This window comes from Chelonia mydas, chromosome 8 (genome assembly GCF_015237465.2).
Source record: "Chelonia mydas isolate rCheMyd1 chromosome 8, rCheMyd1.pri.v2, whole genome shotgun sequence".
NCBI lineage: Eukaryota > Metazoa > Chordata > Testudines > Cheloniidae > Chelonia > Chelonia mydas.
Genome location: NC_057854.1, coordinates 686,592 through 709,461, shown reverse-complemented (window position 1 = coordinate 709,461; position 22,870 = coordinate 686,592). Strand labels below are relative to the sequence as shown.

The 22,870-nt window shown below is 54.1% G+C and overlaps 2 protein-coding genes across 4 annotated transcripts in view; one reads left to right on the top strand and one right to left on the bottom strand.

Annotated features, from left to right (window-relative positions):
* The window catches only part of GRK6 (G protein-coupled receptor kinase 6), a 31,224-nt gene extending 27,951 nt beyond the window's left edge, over positions 1–3,273 (bottom strand). For 2 of the 3 annotated variants that reach the window (XM_043521218.1, XM_037906953.2), the window contains exon 1: positions 3,112–3,273. In XM_043521218.1, coding sequence (XP_043377153.1) covers positions 3,112–3,163 — 52 coding nt within the window. In that variant the 5' untranslated portion in view covers positions 3,164–3,273. The remainder of the gene's footprint in view (positions 1–3,111) is intronic. The other variant, XM_037906952.2, reaches the window with a different exon arrangement.
* Positions 3,274–3,735: 462 nt separating this feature from the next.
* Positions 3,736–20,940, top strand: LOC122461465. The gene is made up of 2 exons (XM_043521217.1): positions 3,736–3,828; positions 15,935–20,940. Exon 2 carries the CDS (start codon positions 17,332–17,334, stop codon positions 18,286–18,288), a length of 957 nt encoding a protein of 318 aa, XP_043377152.1. The 5' UTR covers positions 3,736–3,828; positions 15,935–17,331; the 3' UTR covers positions 18,289–20,940.
* The last annotated feature ends 1,930 nt before the right edge of the window (positions 20,941–22,870 follow it).

The window sequence follows — 22,870 nt, the reverse complement described above, 5'->3', positions numbered from 1 at the left end:
TAACCTTTTTAGGACATGCACAAAAACTAAAGACAACGTGATAAACTAGGCACAGCACCACCTTATAGCCTCCCCAATGGCAATCCTGGGCTGAACGCAGCCAGGCTGTCCAATCCAGGACCTGGCAGACCAAGGAGAGGGAAGTCAAGAACTTTTCACCAAAAGTACCCCGCCCTAGGCTTCTCTTGCATAAGCCATGGGCCTGTGAGCTTGTGCACTCCTGGTGAACACAGCTGCTGTGGAATCATACAAGGACAAAGATAGTCTCTAAAGGAGGCAAGACCCAAACTGTCCAGGGCTTTATAGGTCAAAGCCATCATAAACATCCCATGGAAATGGGCTGCTAGCCTGTGTAGGTCACAGAAAACCAGTGAGAGATGCTTCCCCTGGGAAAGTTCATAAGCTGCAGTCTCCAGATGAGGCACTGTCAACGAAAAAATCATATGATGTAAATAAACCTCTCCTTGTGTTACTATCAGCACTCAGAGTTATCAGAAGGGAAAGAATCTCTAGAAGTCAGTTCACATCTGGGACACGGTTTATGCATCTTGCTCAGCTGGTAAAATGATAGTCCCGCTCTGGAGTTCAGTGCTCCAGTGTTTGGGTGGCACACGTGGCTGGAGAAGGGTTATTTGTTTAAAAACAACATGTTCCACTAGACTTTTAAGATGTCAAACATTTCCACTTGTCTCAGGCTTAATAAAACCTTGTTTACCCACTGGAGAGTTTGGGCTGAACAGAACGTAACAGGCTCCTTTGAAGATGTAGCCCATGTATAGCTCATTCCAGTGACCCAACTCCGAGATGACAGACCTAGATACCTGCTGCTAAGTCCCTCACCCAGACTCCAGGCAAAAGTGATGAAAGGTTTTCTTAACTGGCACCTGGACATCCAGCAGCAAAGGATCCAGCAAGATGCCAGGTTGTGAACCCAGGTAACAAGTGCCAGGCTGACACCCACGCTCAGGGGCGTCACTCAAATTTCTCCGAAAATCTCACCCAGGTTATCCATATACACTCCAATCTATTGGACATGCTCAGCCACACCCAACATAATCCATTCTCCAGACTCCCTTCCTTCTGTCATTTAAACACAGGTCCCCTCCCTACATTGTCTCCACTCTCAGCAATTTCTTTGCCTTTGGAACCTTCTCCAGCTCTCTAAAAAGTGCCACTATCCACCTCATATCCCAGCATGACCACCACCCTCTGACCAACCCTTAGGAAAGGTTTTTCCCCTCAACATCCCTGACTGGTTTTGGGTCTAGGACCCAGATCCCTCAGCACAATTACCCTCTTTTTGCTAGTGAAGATGCTTAATTCAAGGCACATCCTTGATCCCCAATACAGCCCAACAGCCTCCAACAACTCCCTTAGCTAACTCACCCTGATTCTCTTCAGACACCACAAATGCCCCTCTCTCTGCCTGCCCCAACCATGTCAGCTTGTGGCTAAAGCTCAGCTTCCTGCGTACATCTCACAGGCAGAAGCTTGTGCAACAAGAGCTTCCCCCAGGCCAGCCACTCTGCCTTCCTCCTCCACTCGGGCCTCCCAACTGCCTCCACTATCAATAACCCTGTCACTGACCCCAAGTCCTCTCCATACGTCTCCTGCAGCAGAAACACTGCTTCTAACCAGCCCCACCGCAGCGCCCACACATGCCACAGCCACATGCCCAGGCCTTAGCTGGGCCTCGGAGATTGCCGCTCCTGTATGTGCTCTGTGGCTTGGCCAAAGCCAAACCATCCCCGACCATCTCCCCTACCAAGCACCCCTTTACCCACTGCCCCGGGCCTCCCAGACCCCCACTGCCCCCCCTTCACACCCGGGCCCGGCCCCCCCCTTCAAACCCACCCCCGGGCCTCCCACCCATCACGCCTGCTCCCCCTTCACACGTGGCCCCGGGGCCGCCCCCCCCCCACCGACGCCCCTTCACACCCACCCCTGGGCCTCCCACCCACCACGCCTGCTCCCCCTTCACACCCGGTCCCGGGCCCCCCCCCCCACCGGCCCCCCTTCACACCCACCCCCGGGCCTCCCACCCACGGTGCCTGCTCCCCCTTCACACCCGGTCCCGGGCCCCCCCCCACCGGCCCCCCTTCACACCCACCCCCGGGCCTCCCACCCACGGTGCCTGCTCCCCCTTCACACGCGGCCCCGGGCCTCCCAGACCCCCACTGCCCCTTTAACACCCAGTCCCGGGCCCCCCACCCCTCCACACACACACCCCGGGCCCCCCCGCCACTGTGCCTGCTCCCCCTCCACACCCGATCCCGGGCCCCCCCCCCTCCACACACACCCCGGGCCCCCCCCACCGCGCCTGCTCCCCCTTCACACCCACCCCCAGGCCCCCCCCACCGCGCCTGCTCCCCCTTCACACACGGCCCCGGGCCTCCCAGACCCCCACTGCCCCTTTAACACCCAGTCCCGGGCCCCCCACCCACCGCGCCTGCTCCCCCTTCACACACGGCCCCGGGCCTCCCAGACCCCCACTGCCCCTTTAACACCCAGTCCCGGGCCCCCCACCCACCGCGCCTGCTCCCCCTTCACACGCGGCCCCGGGCCTCCCAGACCCCCACTGCCCCTTTAACACCCACCCCCGGGCCCCCATCCCTCCACACACACCCCCCGGACCCCCCCCCACCGTGCCCGCTCCCCCTTCACACCCGGGCCCGGACCCCCCCCTTCAAACCCACCCCCGGGCCCGGACCCCCCCCTTCAAACCCACCCCCGGGCCTCCCACCCACCACGCCTGCTCCCCCTTCACACCCGGTCCCGGGCCCCCCCCCCACTGGCCCCCCTTCACACCCACCCCCGGGCCTCCCACCCACGGTGCCTGCTCCCCCTTCACACGCGGCCCCGGGCCTCCCAGACCCCCACTGCCCCCTTCACACCCGGGCCCGGACCCCCCCCTTCACACCCACCCCCGGGCCTCCCACCCACCGCGCCTGCTCCCCCTCCACACCCGATCCCGGGCCTCCCAGACCCCCACTGCCCCTTTCACATCCGGTCCCGGGCCCCCCACCGCCCCCCCTTCACACGCGGCCCCGGGGCCCCCGCCCCCACGCGCGGCCGGCGAGCCCCAAGGCAGCGGGCGGGGCCCGGCCGCACCTTCGCGCGCCTTGAGCAGGACCGTGTTGGCGACGATGTTCTCCAGCTCCATGGGGCCCGGGGCGGCGCCGCCTCCTCCCCGGCCGGGCTCGCGACGCCTCCGGCTCCGGCTCCGGCTCCGGCTCGGCGCCCGCCTCCGCCGCCGGCCCCGCCCCGCCCCGGCCGCTCGCCCCGCCCACTGTTTACCTGAGCGCAGCAATCCCCGCGCACTCGCCTCCCGCGCCGCCCCCTCATTGGGCCGCACGGCGCACGGACCCCGCCCCCTACGCGCCGCTCCGCTCCTATTGGCCCATAGGTGAGGGAGGTGTACAGGGGCGGGGACCGAGAGCTGTGTGTGTGTGTGCGTGTGTGTGTGTTAGCGCGCGGCGATTGGCTAAGCCTGGCCCCTGCAGTGTCAGAGGAGTCTGATAGGTCAGGGAGCTGCCAATCAGCATAACGCAAATTCAGCGCTTTCGCGGATTGGACCGTCATGAGCTATGTGAGGAAGGGACCCCGCCTACCAGGCGGAGCAGACACCTGATTGGAGGCCCAGCTGCCACTCTGCCGCGAGGCGGGTGTGACAGGGCGGAGCGGCCAGGCGTCACCCCCCAATAGGAGCAGGGGGAGGCGGGCACCTGGGGACGAGCCGATTCATCCGAGCGTCCGGGGCCGCAGCCCTGCACCGGCGGCCTGCCTGGGTCCGGCCGCCTCGCTCCCCGCTGCCGCCCCAAGGAACGGGTGAGTCCCTGGGGTGCCCGAACCCCGCTCTTCCTGCCGCGGCTGCCGCCTGGCCCGGCTGCTGCTCCTCCGAAACGCGGAACGTCCGGCGGGCAGCGGCCTCAGGCGCTCCGAGCCTAGCCCCGGCCCAGAGCAGGACCGGTCCCGACTCAGTCATCCCGGCCGGGGCTTCGCCGAGCCGGGCTTGGAAACCTCAGAGGAAGGAGATTCCCCCGCCGCCCTAGGGAACCCCTTCCGGGGCTTCACCACCCTCCGAGTGAAAGTTTTTCCTAATATCCAACCTAAACCACCCCCACTGCAACTTGAGACCATTACTCCTTATTCTGTCATCTGCCACCGCTGAGAACAGTCTAGAGCCATCCTCTTTGGAACCCCCTTCCAGGTAGTTGAAAGCAGCTATCAAATCCCCCCTCATTCTTCTCTTCTGCAGACTAAACAATCCCAGTTCCCTCAGCCTCTCCTCATAAGTGATGTGTTCCAGTCCCCTAATCATTTTTGTTGCCCTCCACTGGACTCTTTCCAATTTTCCACATCCTTCTTGTAGTGTGGGGCCCAAAACTGGACACAGTACTCCAGATGAGGCCTCACCAGTGTCGAATAGAGGGGAACGATCACGTCCCTCGATCTGCTCGCTATGCCCCTACTTATACATCCCAAAATGCCATTGGCCTTCTTGGCAACAAGGGCACACTGCTGACTCATATCCAGCTTCTCGTCCACTGTCACCCCTAGGTCCTTTTCTGCCGAACTGCTGCCTAGCCATTCGGTCCCTAGTCTGTAGCGGTGCATTGGGTTCTTCCGTCCTAAGTGCAGGACTCTGCACTTGTCCTTATTGAACCTCATCAGATTTCTTTTGGCCCAATCCTCCAATTTGTCTAGGTCCCTCTGTATCCTATCCCTGCCCTCCAGCGTATCTACCGCTCCTCCTAGTTTAGTGTCATCCACAAATTTGCTGAGAGTGCAATCCACACCATCCTCCAGATCATTTATGAAGATATGAAACCCCCCAGTAGTTGCCCATCTTAGCGCGTGCGGCAGAGTCGGGCTGGGGCCCACAAAGTGGGGGATGGGGAGGGGCAGGGTGGTAACTGGGGTGGGGGGAGGGGCAGGTGGTGGCTGTGGGGTTGGGGGATGGGGAGGGGCAAGGTGGTAACTGGGGTGTGGGGAGGAGCGGGTGGTAGCTGTGGGGCGGACAGGCGGTAGCTGTGGGGCTGGGTGTTGGGAGGAGCAGGCGGTAGCTGTGGGGAGGGCAGGGTGGTAACTGGGGTGTGGGGAGGAGCGGGCGGTAGCTGTGGGGCTGGGGTGTGAGGAGGGGCAGAGCGGTAACTGGGGTGTGGGGAGGGGCAGGCGGTAGCTGTGGGGCTGGGGTGTGAGGAGGGGCAGAGCAGTAACTGGGGTGTGGGGAGGGGCAGGCGGTAGCTGTGGGGTGGAGGATGCGGTAGGTGTGGGGAGGGGCAGATCGGTAACTGGGGTGTGGGGAGGAGCAGGCAGTAGCTGTGGGGCTGGGGTGTGGGGAGGGGCAGGTCGGTAACTGGGGTGTGGGGAGGGGCAGGTGGTAGCTGTGGGGTTGGGGTGTGGGGAGGGGCAGGGCGGTAACTGGGGTGTGGGGAGGAGCGGGCGGTAGCTGTGGGGCTGGGGTGTGGGGAGGGGCAGGGCGGTAACTGGGGTGTGGGGAGGAGCGGGCGGTAGCTGTGGGGCTGGGGTGTGAGGAGGGGCAGGCGGTAGCTGTGGGGCGGAGGATGCGGTAGGTGTGGGGAGGGGCAGGTCGGTAACTGGGGTGTGGGGAGGAGCAGGCAGTAGCTGTGGGGCTGGGGTGTGGGGAGGGGCAGGTCGGTAACTGGGGTGTGGGGAGGGGCAGGTGGTAGCTGTGGGGCTGGGGTGTGAGGAGGGGCAGGCCGTAGCTGTGGGGCAGTTTACTTCTGCAGAGCATTTACCTGGGGCAGCTTTGCTTGGTGGTATACCCGTTCTGGGCTCTGCAGTGACTGATGGGACAGCCCCTCACTCTTCACTGTCTGCAGAACTTCAAGATGACAAAGGTCAGTTTTCTAGAAATCTGCACAGCACTAACCCTGGAGGGACGGTGTGAGAACATGAACGTGAGAGCTCCCCTCAGTGTAGTGACGCGTGCTGCCATCACCACCTGGAAGCTTCCCACCCCCGATTAGCTACTTCCTCTCATACGCAAACATCACAGCTCGATGTCCAGTGTTTTGTAACCACACGATGGCTTTTGTATTGAGGGAATCTAGGCATGGTAGACGGCCCTCCAGAGGTCGGTGTGACAGGTTGGACTTCCCTTCTGGGGTGCCACCTGATGTACTGGGGTTTCACTGAGCCTGACTGCTCCACTAGCCTGGGCTCCCTCACCCTGTTTTTCTAAATTAGGCTCACCAGCCTCAGGCAGCACACACACGATAGGTAAGGACGCATCAGTTGTACAATCATTACACAGAGTCTGCAAACAGCTCTCTATGGGATGACTCAGCTAGGAAATTGCCCAGCACTCACGTGCAGATCCCCTCTGGAAAGTACACCCAATATACCATTGTCTTGCATGGTAGAGAAATCTGTGCAGTGTAAGCACAAATTCACGCCCTTCCTCAATGTGGAGGAAGATAAGCACAACTTCTTGCCCCCCCCCCCCAGTTATAAATGGCACAAACTGTGTTTACTAATAAACAAAAACAAGTTTATTACATTTAAAAGGCGGATTTTAAGTGATTATAAGCAATAGCAAACAGAGCAGATTACTAAGCAAATAAAACAAAAGACACATACTAAGCTTAAGATCTTAAAGAGACAGGTTTCAAGAAGTGGTAGCTGTGTTAATCTGTATCAGCAAAAACAATGAGGAGTACTAGTGGCACCTTGGGAGACTAACAAATTTATTTGGGCCTAAGCTTTCATGGGCTAAAATCCACTTCATCAGATGCATTTGTTAGTCTCTAAGGTGCCACTAGTACTCCTCATTGTTTTTGTTTTTTGGTTTCAAGAAGTAATTTTTCACCCAAAATGTTGTTTTAGGCAAGTTGAAGAGTTTCTGTAGCTTAGAGTTCCAGGTATTTCTCTTTACAGACTAGATTCCTGTCTTAGTTTGGACTCAGCCATTGCCTTTCCCTCAGCTCAGTTCCTCTGTCTTGTCAGGTACTTTCAGCAGTCTGTCTTCTTTGGCAGGAAGGCAATGGAGAAGAGTCCTGTTTGCCTTACTCCCCAGCCTTAAATAGAATTTACATAAGGCGGGAAGCCTTTGTTTCCAGTGGAAAAGTACCAGCAGTGTCCAGGGTGGTGTTTAGTACCAGGTGACTGGACCACCTGACCTAGTAGTGTCACAGTTATGTCCCAGGACCCCTCTCAGTAAGGAGAGAGATTAGTATCTTCAAAGTCTCATTGTTTCTTCCTAATGGTCCATCAAGTCTGATGGCCTGTTGCCTGGTGGGTGTCTCCCAAATACACACACAGTTGTAATTGTTACATAGTCAACAGTCCTAACTTTAGATACAGAAATGATACATGCATACAAACAGGATAATCACATTCAGTAAATCATAACCTTTCCAATGAAACCTCACATGACCCATCTTGCATGAAATATATCTGTTATGCCATATTCATATCCTACGGATATTTCCATAAAGAATATGGGGTATAGCGTCAAATTGGGTTGGGCACTTTTCCACCCTGAGTTATACCCTGTGATGCTGCCCCGTACTCCGCATGGGAAGGAAACCAGGCCAAGTGAGTCCATGGTTGTGGCAATTCTGGTTGAGCCAGAGAGTAGCCTGTTGAGCTTGGTCCAGCATCTACAATCAAGTGGACAAGAAGGCAGGTGCAGTGATGGATTCCTGAATTGACACCGATGCTTCCACTCTGTAGGGACTTGATTTTCGGTTCCCTGGTGGCACTGATCATCCAGGCACAGGAAAGGGCTGAGAGCGTGTGAGCGGCTGTAGCATCCGATGAAGTGAGCTGTAGCTCACGAAAGTTTATGCTCAAATAAATTTGTTAGTCTCTAAGGTTCCACAAGTCCTCCTTTTCTTTTTGTAGCAAAGGAGTGTCAAGAGATCAACCTCAGCATCCCATCCTGGACCACAAGGGTGGATGCCTCTCCTGAATATGAGCAGCCCTTTGAGCTGACACAGTGTGTTGTTCCCGGTCTGAGAATGGGGTGGAGATAGCCATAGGATTCGTAGCGTAATGGAGATGTAATTGTATGCTTGGACAGCAGTGACAGATGGAAAGAGACTTAACAGCTGGTAGAACTGTGTGCAAGCACGTACAGACTGGAATTGGTGTATAGTTCAAACAGCCACTAGCAACGCGAGGTGCTAAATTCATCTCTGTCCTGAATCAGACGAAATACCTGATCTTGGGTGCATCATCCCCTTCTGAATCCAGCTGGATCAACCACCTCATGAATCTGCATCAGGATTAGTTCTTCCCTCAGTTTATGGGGGAAGACAGCAGATAAATCAGGCAGTAGCTCATTGGGTCTGTCAATGGTTTCCCCGTCTTGAGAACAGTTATGACCTGTGCTCTATGCCGGGCTTTTGGGATGCTGCAGTTCTGGGTATAACCAGCTTTTGGTGACTGGCCCCAAATGAGAGACAAACTCATTGTGGATGTTCTCTAGCCCAGGAGCCTTGTTCTGCTGCAGTTGATGTATACCTATGTCGAACTCTTGGTCAGTGAAAGAAGCCATGAGGTTTGTGTCTACACTCGAAGCCTGCCATCTCTCATCAACCACTATGTCAGCTGGATGGCTGAAAGCTTTGTCTTGATTAGGAGCCCTGCCATTGGCTAGCTGGGATGTGATGGAGTTTGCAGATTGGGTATTCCCTCTTGTCCAGACGAGAATCTCTGCACAGTCTCTTAATCATTTCCCAGGTGGTGTAGCTGGAATGTGTGAGATTCAGTTTGGACACAGTTTCTATCCTGCACTCTTGCCTGGTTTGATCTAGAAGGTGAAAAAGGTCTCTACTTTTGTCAAAAACCTCCTGTTGAGTCTTGATGGATTTAAATGGTTGATATAGTTTGGCTGCAGCAACCGGTTGGGTGATGGTAGATCAACTCTCAGGGCTGTTGTCACGGAGGTTTGTGATGCTATGAGGAAGATGCTGTTGTTCTGGGTCAAAGCTTGACAATGCACAGGAAGCTATTGCTGGTTCTGCAAGGATAGGGTTCCCAAACTGTCTGGGGCTATTTAGGGGACACACACCCTTATTCTTTGTCCTCTACACCAGGCCAAAGACAATTAACAGGAAGGAGTGTTTCTCCACGGTGTTGTAATGTTGATCACCATGGAAGATCCACCAGTGTTAATGTGGGGTGTCTGGAAAGATCCATGACACCAGGATCTATAGAAACTCAGACTTGCTTGCTGCATAGACCATTATGGACATTAGCGGAGTTATGATTCCTCCTGTCATTCTGGAAGACACAGCTTACCCTTTGCTTCCTTGGCTCCTGAAGCCTTTTAAAGGATACCCATATCCTTTCGTAGCTCACGAAAGCCTATGCTCAAATAATTTGTTAGTCTCTCAGGTGCCACAAGTACTCCTTTTCTTTTGCGGATACAGACTAACATGGCTGCTACTCTGAAACCTGTCGCTTTGCCAAGAGAAAGTGGTTTAATTTTACCTAGAGTAGCTGCAGAATGACAGTGGAGTGTGTGTTTGAAGGCTGAAGGGAAGGTGGTGGTGCCTCATGACAAGGCTGGATGTTTCTCATTATGGGTCTCATGTGATAAGTGCCTTCTGTATTTTGCATAACATCTGTGAGATTCATAGATTCTCAGGCCAGAAGGGACATTGTGATGATCTAATCTGACCCCCTGCATAGCACAGGCCACAGAACCTCCCCAAGTAATTGCTACAGCAGATCTTTTAGAAAAACATCCCATCTCCGTTTAAAAAATGCCAGTTATGGAGAATCCACCACACCCCTTGCTAAATTGTTCCAGTGGTTAATTCCTCTCACTGTTAAAAATGTATATCTTATTTCCAGTCTGAATTTATCTAGCTTCCACTTCCTGCTATTGTGTTATCCCTTTCTCTGTGAGATTGAAGAGCCCATTATGAAATATTTGTTCCCCTTGTTGTTACTTATAGACTGCAATCAAGTCATCCTTTAACCTTCTCTTTATTAGGCTAAATACGGTAGAACCCGGTTTATTCGACCCTCCGTTATCCAGCCCTCTATATTAAGGGAACCACCTGCGCACACAGGTCCAGAAGCAGATCTCTCCTGTGGCCACTAGATGGCACTGCAACCTCGCATTTTTCCGGATTATCCAAATTTGTGATGATCCGATCTGGCCCCATTCCCAATTAGATCAGATAAATGGGGCTCTGTTAGAGATTGAGCTCCTTGAATATATCACTACAAGAATCTTTTCTAATCCTTTGACCATTCTTGCAGCTCTTCACTAAATCTCTCCAATTTAGCCACATCCTTCTTGGATTATAGACACCAGAACTAGACACGGTTCCAGCAGTGGTCGCACCAGGGCCAAATGTGGAGGTAAAATAACCTCCCTCCTCCTACTCGAGATTCCCCTGTTGATGCACCCCAGGAAGGCATTAGCCCTTTTGGCCACAGCATGACACTGAGAGCTCATGTTCAGCTGATTAGCCACCACGACCCCCAAATCTTTTTCAAAGTCGCTGCATCCCCAGCTAGAGTGTCATCCTGTCCCCGCACCCAGTAAGTATGGCAGACGTTCTTTGCTCCTAGGAGTACCCATTGACAAGTAGTCAAATTAAAATGCCCGTTGTTTGATTGCACCCAGCTTACCACATGGTCCATATCCCTGTGAATCAGTAACCTGTCCTCTTCGTTATTTATCACTCCCCCAGTTGTTGTGTCATCTGCAAACTTTATGTAACCCAGCTTTGCAGTGTGGCTGCAGCCTTCTCCCTTTTCTCCTCTGGGGTTTGGGTCCTGGGCTCACCTATAAGGGTGCCTGGTGCCTCCACCCAAGGAAACCCCTCCCAGTGCAGAGAACACAGAGGGCTTGTCCCTTGGGAAAATATCCAACAGCCAATCTCATCCAGAGGCGTGTCAGTCAGAGCACAACAAACTCAAATAGCTATCCCAAGGCCCAGAGTAACTGGTGTGGGGAACTCAGGGCAGGGGACAATGAGCAAAGGGATCAGGATGATAAAAGCCAAAATGAACAATACACAAACTCTGCCCCTCCCAACATTTACAGCCTGTGCCCCCTCCCAGCACTTGGCTGGGGAAGCAGTGAGCTCAGGCTCGGGCTCTGAGGGATGGTGCTGCGCTGCAAGCAGGGGCTTCTTAAAACAACAACAAACTAAACAACCAGGGGTGTTCTTACAGTGTCCCTCCCGATGGTCAAACCGTCCTTGCGGCTCTCCGGTCTGGGTTCCAGTGGGCAGCTAGGCCATGGCCAGGACTCGCTCCACAGCCTCCTGAGTGTCTGTTCTCAGCTGTGATGACACTGTTCAAACCCCCACAGGGCTCAGAGTCTTCCCTTAGGATGGGCAGAAGGCCCCCCCACAGCTGTGACTCGTCTCTCCCTGTTCCATTCCAAACACAGCCCACATGGAAGGTAAAACCAAACCCTTGTCTCTAAGTTCTGGCACATCATTGGTTCTGGTGGTGCTGCCAGCCAGTTCTAGCTCCGCCCTAGGCCTGAGGCACTCTGGGAAATGGAGTCCTGAGCCTCTGCCACCATTACCGCTGTAGACCAGGGACTCAGAACACCCCTGCCAGAGGGGTTACATTTAACAGTGCTGATTTTATGGTTTCTTTCAGGTTGTTAATAAACACGTTCAATAGCGCAGGACCAAGAACTGATCCCTGTGGGACCCCACTAGCACGCACCTGCTCCATGCTGATTCCCCATTCTCAATTACATTTTGAGACCTCGCACCGAGCCAGCTTTTAGTCCGCTGAATGTGGGCCCTGTGAATGTCATACCTTTCCAGTTTTTAAATCAAACGCCATGTGGTACCAAGTGAAATGCCTTGCAAATGTCCCAGTCTATTACATCAACGATTACCTTTATTAACCAAACTAGTAATCTCATCTAAAAAAGATATCAAACTAGTTTGACAGCATCTACTTTCCATAAACCCACTTTGATTGGGATTAATTATATCACCCTCCTTTAATTCTTTATTCATCCAGTCCTGGCTCAGCTGCTCCATTATCTTGCCCGGGATCAATGTCAGGCTGACAGGCCTATAATTATGGAAGTGATACCATTTACTCTTTTTTCAAATATTGGCACAACATTAGCTTTCTTACAGTCCTTTGGAACTTCCACAGTGCTCCAAGACTTATTGAAAATCAACATTAATAGTCCAGCAAGCTCCTCAGCCAGCTCTTTTAAAACTCTTGGATGTAAGTTATCTGGACCTGCTGACTGAAAAATGTCAGGGATGCTGTTTAACATCATCCTGAGACAATAAATGGAAAGTGTTATCATATGATAGGACTACAGCATCTTTTTTTCCCCCTAATACTGAACAGAAATATTTATTGAACACTTCTGCCTTTTTTGCTTTATTATTGCTAATTCTACCATTTCCATCTAGTAATGGACCAGTACCAGTGTTTGGATTATTTTTGTTCCTAGTTTACTTTAAAAAATGCCTTCTTATTGTCCTTAACTCTGCTGGCTGTAGATTTCTCCTTGTGTCCCTTTGCTTCCCTTATCAATTTGCTACAATTCCTGTCTTCTGAGTTATATTACAATCAACTTATAGAATCATAGAATGTCAGGGTTGGAAGGGACCTCAGGAGGTCATCTAGTCCAACCTCCTGCTCAAAGCAGGACAAATACCAACTAAATCATCCCAACCAGGACTTTGTCAAGCCTGACCTTAAAAACTTCTAAAGAAGGAGATTCCACCACCTCCCTAGGTAACACATTCCAGTGTTTCACCACCCTCCTAGTGAAAAAGTTTTTCCTAATATCCAACCTAAATCTCCCCCACTGCAACTTGAGACCATTACTCCTTGTCCTGTCATCTGCTACCACTGAGAACAGTCTAGATCCATCCTCTTTGGAACCCCCTTTCAGGTAGTTGAAAGCAGCTATCAAATCCCCCCTCATTCTTCTCTTCCTCAGACTAAACATCTCCAGTTCCCTCAGCCTTTCCTCATAAGTCATGTGTTCCAGTCCCCTAATCATTTTTGTTGACCTCCGCTGGACTCTTTCCAGTTTTTCCACATCCTTCTTGTAGTGTGGGGCCCAAAACTGGACACAGTACTCCAGATGAGGCCTCACCAATGTCGAATAGAGGGGAACGATCACGTCCCTCGATCTGCTGGCAATGCCCCTACTTATACAGCCTAAAATGCCATTGGCCTTCTTGGCAACAAGGGCACACTGTTGACTCATATCCAGCTTCTCGTCCACTGTAACCCCTAGGTCCTTTTCTGCAGAACTGCTGCCGACCCATTTGGTCCCTAGTCTGTAGTGGTGCATTGGATTCTTCCATCCTAAGTGCAGGACTCTGCACTTGTCCTTGTTGAACTTCATCAGGTTTCTTTTGGCCCAATCCTCCAATTTGTCTAGGTCCCTCTGTATCCTATCCCTACCCTCCAGCGTATCTACCTCTCCTTCCAGTTTAGTGTCATCTGCAAACTTGCTGAGGGTACAGTCCACACCATCCTCTAAATCATTTATGAAGATATTGAACAAAACCGGCCCCGGGACTGACCCTTGGGGCACTCCACTTGATACTGGCTGCCAACTAGACATGGAGCCATTGATCACTACCCGTTGAGCCCGACAATCTAGCCAGCTTTCTATCCACCTTATAGTCCATTCATCCAGCCCATCCTTCTTTAACTTGCTGGCAAGAATACTGTGGATACCGTGTCAAAAGCTTTGCTAAAGTCAAGGAACAACACGTCCACTGCTTTCCCTTCATCCACAGAGCCAGTTATCTTGTCACAGAAGGCAATTAGATTAGTCAGGCATGACTTGCCCTTGGTGAATCCATGCTGACTGTTCCTGATCACTTTCCTCTCCTCTAAGGGCTTCAGAATTGATTCCTTGAGGACCTGCTCCATGATTTTTCCAGGGACTGAGATGAGGCTGACTGGCCTGTAGTTCCCAGGATCCTTCTCCTTCCCTTTTTTAAAGATGGGCACTACATTAGCCTTTTTCCAGTCGTCCGGGACTCCCCCGATTGCCATGAGTTTTCAGAGATAATGGCCAATGGCTCTGCAATCACATCCGCCAACTCCTTTAGCACTCTCGGATGCAGCGCATCCGGCCCCATGGACTTGTGCTCGTCCAGCTTTTCTAAATAGTCCCGAACCACTTCTTCTCCACAGAGGGCTGGTCATCTCCTTCCCATGCTGTGCTGCCCAGTGCAGCAGTCTGGGAGCTGACCTTGTTCGTGAAGACAGAGGCAAAAAAAGCATTGAGTACATTAGCTTTTTCCACATCCTCTGTCACTAGGTTGCCTCCCTCATTCAGTAAGGGGCCCACACTTTCCTTGACTTTCTTCTTGTTGCTAACATACCTGAAGAAACCCTTCTTGTTACTCTTAACATCTCTTGCTAGCTGCAACTCCAGGTGTGATTTGGCCTTCCTGATTTCACTCCTGCATGCCCGAGCAATATTTTTATACTCATCCCTGATCATTTGTCCAATCTTCCACTTCTTGTAAGCTTCTTTTTTGTATTTAAGATCAGCAAGGATTTCACTGTTAAGCCAAGCTGGTCGCCTGCCATATTTACTATTCTCTCTACACATCGGGATGGTTTGTCCCTGTAACCTCAATAAGGATTCTTTAAAATACAGCCAGCTTTCCTGGACTCTTTTCCCCCTCATGTTATTCTCCCAGGGGATCTTGCCCATCAGTTCCCTGAGGGAGTCAAAGTCTGCTTTTCTGAAGTCCAGGGTCCGTATTCTGCTGCTTTCCTTTCTTCCTTGTGTCAGGATCCTGAACTCGACCATCTCATGGTCACTGCCTCCCAGGTTCCCATCTACTTTTGCTTCTCCTACTAATTCTTCCTGGTTTGTGAGCAGCAGGTCGAGAAGAGCTCTGCCCCTAGTTGGTTCCTCCAGCACTTGCACCAGGAAATTGTCCCCTACATTTTCCAAAAACTTCCTGGATTGTCTGTGCACCGCTGTATTGCTCTCCCAGCAGATATCAGGGTGATTGACGTCTCCCATGAGAACCAGGGCGTGCGATCTAGTAACTTCTGCAAGTTGCCAGAAGAAAGCCTCTTCCACCTCATCCTCCTGGTCCGGTGGTCTATAGTAGACTCCCACCACGACATCACCCTTGTTGCTCACGCTTCTAAACTTAATCCTGAGACTCTCAGGTTTTTCTGCAGTTTCATACTTGAACTCTGAGCAGTCGTACTGCTCTCTTACATACCGTGCAATTCCCCCACCTTTTCTGCCCTGCCTGTCCTTCCTGAACAGCTTATATCCATCCATGACAGTACTCCAGTCGTGTGAGTTATCCCACCAAGTCTCTGTTATTCCAATCACATCATAATTCCTTGACTGTGCCAGGACTTCCAGTTCTCCCTGCTTGTTTCCCAGGCTTCTTGCCTTTGTCTATAGGCACTTGAGATAACTCGCTGATCGTCCCTCTTTCTCAGTATGAGGCAGGAGCCCTCCCCTCTCACGCACTCCTGCTCGTGCTTCCTCCCAGTATCCCACTTCCCCACTTACCTCAGGGCTTTGGTCTCCTTCCCTTTCTTCCATTTGTTTTATATACATGTTTTTTGTTTTTTATAGCTGCCTTCACTTCCCCACTAAACAAGATTGGTTTTTAACCAATATGGCCTTCTTCCTCAATTGTGGGATTGTGGCTTTTGGAGCACCTAGTAAAGTGTTCTTAAACAACTGCCAATTACCGTTCACATTTTTCTGATTAAATTCTTCCTCCCAGTTGATTTGGCTCAGAAGCTTTGTGAACCTGGCCTTTTTAAAGCACAAAGTATGTATATATCTATCTTACCGATCTGGACTTTACTCTGTTTGCACTTTATAAATGTGATCAAATCATGATCATGTGTAGCTAAGTTACCATTAATTTTTAGTTCTTTGATCAGTCCCTTTATCTGTCACAACAAGATTTAATATTATGTCGTCTCAATATAGATTGTGAACACTTAAGCGATTAGGTGCTTGGAGGTCTGTTGATGGAGGCCCGACGCCGGCTCAGGCTTCCTTGGTGCGTAGTGCCCCGGAGCTGTCAGGAGACCCAGCACCAGCGAAGCACCGTAAATTGTTGGCCCCGGAGCACCAGGTGAGGCGCCGGCACCAATCGTCTTCCCCTGTGCGGCCCCTGGCGCAGCCTAAAGGAAGGCGGGGTCGTTCCCCACACAGGAGGCTGGTGCCTCCCAAGGCACTGAGCACCGACAAGAGCGGGAAGGACATGGTACAGGCGGTCCCGGCGACACAAGCTCCACCGAGCCCAGACCTAAGTGAGCTCAGTGCAGACGATGGGCAAGTTACTCGGTGCAGCGGTCCCGGTCCCCGCACCGACACCAGACGGTGGCGGAGGCAACAGTATCCAGGCCTCCAGCATCCCCCCGGCTTAGACCAGAGAGTCCGGCACCGAGCCCGGTGCCGTCCCATGGACTCCCGCCGCAGCCTGAGCCGGGGGCCCCTGCCACGGGAGATGGGGAGCAGGAGGACCAACCAGAGGGGGTCGAGCAGCAGCTAACCTCATCTTCCCCCGGTGAAGCCGTGGCGGGTACAGAGGTATCCAGCCCCCCGCCAATAGACCATAGAGCCCACCAGGAACTGCTGCACAGAGTTGCCCAAAATTTGGGGTTGCAGGCTGAGGAGACAGTTGAACACGAGGACCCCATGGTGGACATTTTGAGCCCCGAAAGTCAATCCAGAATAGAGCTCCCGCTCATTAAGACCATTCAGTCCAACTATAAGACTATATGGCAGACCCCGGCCTCCAGCGCTCCAACAGCTAAAGGAGTGGAGCATAAATACTTTGCCCCATCTAAGGGCTATGGGTTCCTCTTCTGCCACCCGAGTCCATGCTCCCTGGTGGTCTCGGTGGTGAACGAAAGGGAGCGCCATGGACAGCAGGCCCCAGCCCCTTAGGCCAGGGAGGCGAAACGCCTGGACCTTTTTGGCAGAAAGGTGTACTCGTCAGGGGGCCTTCAGTTGAGGATTGTGAACCAGCAGGCCATCCTCAACAGGCACAATTTCAACTCCTGGGCGGCAGTGGGGAAGTTTAAGGACAGCCTCCCGCAAGGTTCCCAACAGGAGTTCACCGCCCTGGTGGGCAAGGGCAAGGCAGTAGCCAAGACCTCTCTCCAGGCCTCCCTGGATTCGGCAGACGCGGCGGCTAGAACAATCGCGTCGGGGTGGTCGTGAGGCGCTCGGCGTGGCTCCAGGAGTCAGGCCTGCCCCCCGAGGTCCAGAATACGCTCCAGGACCTCCCCTTCGAAGGGTCTGGCCTCTTCTCGGACCAGACAGACACGAGGCTGCATAGCCTCAAGGTCTCGCGGGCTACGCTCAAGTCGCTGGGTATGCACACCCTGGCGACCCAGAGGAAGCCCTTTAAGCCGCAGCCTCCCCGTCAATGCCAGTACCAGCCTCACCGTAGGCATGAGCCTTACCGTAGGCGAGGCAGGGATATCAGGCGACAGCACAACAACAACGGTAACAATAATGCGCCGGGCCAGAACCAGGGCCAGCACAAACCCCCGCCGGGCACTAAGCCAGGCTTTGGAAGGTGCACTCGAGGACAACGTACCAGACCAGTCACCGGATCCGTCCCTTTGTTTCCTGAACCGCCTGTCCCGTTTCTCCCGTGCATGGTCCACCATTACATCAGACCATTGGGTCTTACGCACGGTGCGGAACGGGTACTCGCTGCAGTTTGCCTCCCTCCCCCCCTTCCAGCCCCCTTCCCCGTCCCTCTTCAGGGACCCCTCTCACGAGCATCTCCTAGAGGAGGAGGTCTGCTCGCTGCTACGGGCTGGGGCGGTAGAGGCGGTGCCGCACAGCCTAAGGGGGAAGGGGTCCCGGTACTTCCTCATCCCCAAGGCCAAAGGGGGCCTTCGCCCCATCCTAGACCTGCGCGGGCTAAACAAATTCCTGTCAAGGCTCGATTCCTCATGGTCTCTCTGAGCACCATCATCCCTTCCCTGGGTCCGGGGGACTGGTACGCCACCCTCGACATGAAGGACGCATACTTTCATATCGCCATTTTCCCAGCACATCGGTGGTTCCTACGCTTCACCGTGGGCCGAGAACATTATCAGTTTGCGGTTCTCCCATTTGGTCTAGCTGCGGCCGCAAGGGTGTTCACGAAGTGCATGGCGGTGGTGGCGGCCTTCTTACAGAGGCAGAGAATCCGGGTGTACCCGTACCTCGATGACTGGCTCCTGGTGGGCCAATCCAAGGTGGAGGTGTGGGGCCATGTGGAGGTGGTTCTCAGGGGGCTCAGTGTTTCCCCACCCAATGGTGGGGTGGTTCCTTAAAGGGTTGGAGAGGGTGTTCCCATACTCCCGCCCCCCAGTCCCTCCATGGAACCTTAACCTGGTCCTTTCTAAACTCATGGGACCCCCTTTCAAGCCCCTCGCTACCTGTTCCCTCCTCCACCTTTCCTGGAAGGTGGCGTTTCTGGTTGCCGTTACCTCAGCCAGAAGGGTGTCCGAACTGAGGGCCCTTACCTCTGAGCCACCGTACACAGTATTTCACAAGGACAAGGTGCAGCTCCGGCCGCACCCCAAGTTCCTCCCTAAGGTGGTGTCCCAATTGCATCTGGGCCAGGATGTTTGTCTGCCGGTGTTCTTCCCGAAACCCAATACGGACCCGAGTCACCGCAGCTTGCACACCTTGGATGTGCGTTGAGCGCTGGCGTTCTACTTGGAGCGCACCAAGCCCTTTCGCAAATCCGCACAGCTGTTTGTGGCTGTGGCCGAGACGTTAAAAGGCCTCCCAGTGTCGGCGCAGCGGATTTCGTCTTGGATTACAAGCTGCAGCCGGGCGTGCTATGGGCTCGCAGGTGTTCCGGCCCCGGCGGTCACGGTCCACTCGACCAGGGCGCAGGCGACTTCCACGGCGTTACTGGCACAGGTCCCGATCCAGGAGATCTGCAGAGCAGCCACCTGGTCTTCGGTGCACACCTTCACGACCCACTACGCGGTCAATTAGCAGGCCAGAGAGGACGCAGCGGTTGGCAGAGCAGTCCTCCGAGCAGTTGTTCCGTGACTCCTCCCCTCCTCCAGAGGTAAGCTTGTGATTCACCTAACGTGGAATGGACGTGACCAAGCACTCGAAGAAGAAAAAACGGTTACTTACCTTCTCGTAACTACTGTTCTTCGAGATGTGTTGTTCACGTCCATTCCACACACCCCCCCACACACCCCTCTGTTGGCGTCGCCGGCAAGAAGGAACTGGAGGGGGTAGGGCCGGTGGGGGTATCTGTGCGGGGCACAGTGGCGCCACTCGGGGGGGCCCCAACGGGAGCCGCTAAGGGAAAAAGTTTCCGACACTCGTGCACGCGGCGCGCGCACCTAATGTGGAATGGACGAGAACAGCACCTCTTGAAGAACAGTTATGAGAAAGTGAGTAACCGTTTTTTCTTTACACAACACACAGTCAACTTGTGGAATTGGCCAGGGGATGTTGCGCAGGCCAAACAAATAACGGGGCCAAAAAAAGTACTGGGTAAGTTCCTGGAGGAACAGTCCGTCGTCCCGTCCCCCCCCGTTCTCCTGCTGGTCACAGCTCACCTTCCCTGATCGCTCTCGTTACAGTGTGTACGGCAACACCCCTTGTTTCGTGTTCTGTGTCTATAAATCTCTCCACTGTATTTTCCACTGAATGCATCCGATGAATTGAGCTGTAGCTCACGAAAGCTTATGCTCAAATAAATTTGTTAGTCTCTAAGGTACCACAAGTACGCCTTTTCTTTTTGTCAGCAGACAGGATACTGGGCTAGATAGCCTACTGGTCTGACCCAGTGTCAGAGGATTGGTGCTATAGCCCCACCTTAACAGTCTCGAGAAGAAACCCCTTCTGTGTGCCAGACCCACTAGGGTAAGTCTCCCAGCTTCATCACTTCCTTAGACTGGACCTCTGGGCCTACAGCCCCCCTGCTCCATCCTGTGAGATCCGGGCAGCGAGTCCCACCGAGACAGACCCTGCTAGAGACTGGTCCATGCACTTCCGCAAGCATTTGCAGTGACATTCACACAGCATTATCAAAACAGCAGGCAGCCTTGGGTAGCCCAGAGGAAGGAAGGGTAAAGCACAGTCCATTCTGACCAGCTCAGAGCCCAGCCAAGCTGCACTGAACCCCTCAGTTCAAGCTCCATCTCTGTCTGACCTGTGCCCCGACTGCTTCCCGCAGCCCACATTTCACACCCTGGTGCCCCCAGTCCTTCGTTCTGGGCTGAGAAACGGAGCAAGCCAAATCCCTCTGGGGCCTTAGTTGCTAGGTGTCAGTGTCCAGGCCATTGGATCTGCCATTGTCTCCTCAGATGCTCCCCTGATACGGGGACTAAGGCCCAGCCAGTTGGGCACCATTCACACTTGTGTCTTAGCTTATCCTAAAAGCAAACAGACACCTCTCCCACACTGAGTAACAATGTAGCATATAGGGGAAACTGAGGCATGCACTGGCTCCATAGAGATATTACAAACGATTCCCACTTGGTCACATCCAGTATGGCCATCTTATCTCTGTAAGCAATATGATCCTCCCCACCCATTTCTCGCCACCCGTTCCCCCTTCCCAGCTCACCCCTGTGCAAGCCAGCGCAGCTCGCAGTGCAGCTCAGCCCACCCTTTGCTGGGCAGTTCTGCGGTGTCAGGTGCATCCATTCAGGAATCAGATTGCTGCACCCCAACTCTAAGCACTGTGCTTCGTCCCTCCCTGGGTGCCAGCCCAGCCCCTGCACCGCTTCAGACGGGACTCTGGCCTCGGGTCTGAAGCCCCATTGCCACATGGACCAGCCGGCCTCCTTCCAGCGTGCACCAGGAATGCAGGTCGGCTCCTGCGTCTCCCCTGCACAAGGAGGTGTGGACAGAGCTGGCCATAGACAGGAGCCTGGGCGAGAGAGGCGCTTTCGGCAGCTCAGTGAGGGCGCCGGGTTTCCCGGCTGGGAGCAGACACTGATGCCAGGACACTAGGCACACCAAGCAGGGGCTAGGGCTTCTCCTGCATGAGACAAATTCAACCCCCCCCCCCCCCCCCCCACGCACACCCTCCCCAGGGCCCGTGACCATTCAGCAGCATAGGCCAACCCAGCTCCACGGGAGGGAAATCTAGGGCCCAGCTAGTGACAGATCCCATGGCACCAGCTACGTGGGATAAAACCCCAACGGAACCCCCCAGGACAGGTTCTTTGAACAACCTGCCGTGGGCCCAGGGATCCCAGCATGAGCGGCCACTGAGCAGGACCGAGCCGGTTCCCCCTCTCGTTGAGGAATGGGCCTGCTCCGCCCACTCGTCCAGTGCAGAACAGAACGGTCAACTCCAGCCACCTCGACACCCACAGCGGCAAACAGCGCGGCACTGCCCAGCACCGGCGAGTCAGCAATGAACCCAAACGGAAACCCAATTCACCCCTTTCCATTCTCGCTGCTCGGGAGCAAACTGGCTCCAGGGATGCTCCCGCTGACAGGCCAGCAGGTGCCCCCAGTCAACGGGGCCCTGGGAAGAACAAGCTGGATCCTGCCCAGAAGGAGACAGTCACAGCGACCTGCCCACAATACTGGGTGTCAAGCTAGTGTAAGCGGAGGACGGTCCCGCTATTGTAGGGAACTTTCCTGGCTTATACATGATCCCAGGGAAATGGGCTAGCGAAAGGATCTGAGTCCTCGCTCCCCCTTCCTTTACCCAGAGCCCAGCCTGATCTCGAGGGCTCCCCTTCCACTCTCCTGTGTGGCAGAGTCCTCGTAACCCCGACAAGGCTGGACCCAGGATTCCTGGGGGGCTCAACCCCCAACCTTGCCGTGGTCACTTAGGGCAGGGGCTAGGGTGTCCCCACTCCAGAGTGCTCTCTCCGCACTGGACACTTCCCTGACCCACTGATCATTACCTACAGTTCAAAGCAAATACAATTTATTAAACAGCAACTAACTAAAAAAGGGAAAAATGGGAAAGGTTGAAGGAAAACCCATCACCCCACTCTGTGGGCACAGTGGAACCATGTGACAAAGTGGGACTGTTCTTAATGTTTCCTCTGAATAGTGTGGGGGTGCCTCAGTTTCCCCTAGGCAGTTCTTAAGTATCTAGGTGGTGCGGTAAGGGCGTATGATCACTGCAGAGCCCTAGAGGGCAGGTGTGTGCAGGGGTCTGGACACAGAGAGAAAAGGAGTACTTGTGGCACCTTAGAGACTAACCAATTTATTTGTCTCTGGAGTGCCACAAGTCCTCCTTTTCTTTTTGCGAATACAGACTAACACGGCTGCTACTCTGAAACCTGGACACAGAGAATGGCCGACACCCTGTCTCCTGGCAACTGATGGCCTGGCCCTTCCCCTCTGCAAGGTGAGAGCTAAAGGGTTGGAGAACAAAGGAATCCGGTGACCTCCTGACCCGGGAAAAGGGAAAGCCCAGGGGAGGAGGGGCTGGAGGGAGTTTCAGTTTGGGGCTGGCTGGGACATGGAGTGAAGGGCAGACGGGGTTGTCTGGCTCACTGCCCCCAAAATGGACCCAGCTGAGGGGTCCTGTTCTCTGCACCTGCAAGCTCTGTTTTAGACCATGCTCCTGTCGTCTAATAAACCTTCTGTGTTACTGGCTGGCTGAGAGTCACGTCTGACTGCGGAGTTGGGGGGCAGGACCCTCTGGCTTCCCCAGGACCCTGCCTGGGCGGACTCGCAGTGGGAAGCGCATGGAGGGGCAGAGGAGGCTGAATGCTCCGAGGTCAGACCCAGGAAGGGGGAAGCCGGGTGAGCTGTGTGTCCTGCAGACAGGCTGCTCCCAGATAGGAGACTGCCCCAGAGTCCTGCCTGGCTTCGTAGGGAGCAGTTCCAGAGCATCGCCCGGGGACTCCATGACAAACCCCAAACAGCCGGGGCTGGAATGTCAGGGAAGTTCACGGTCTGTCC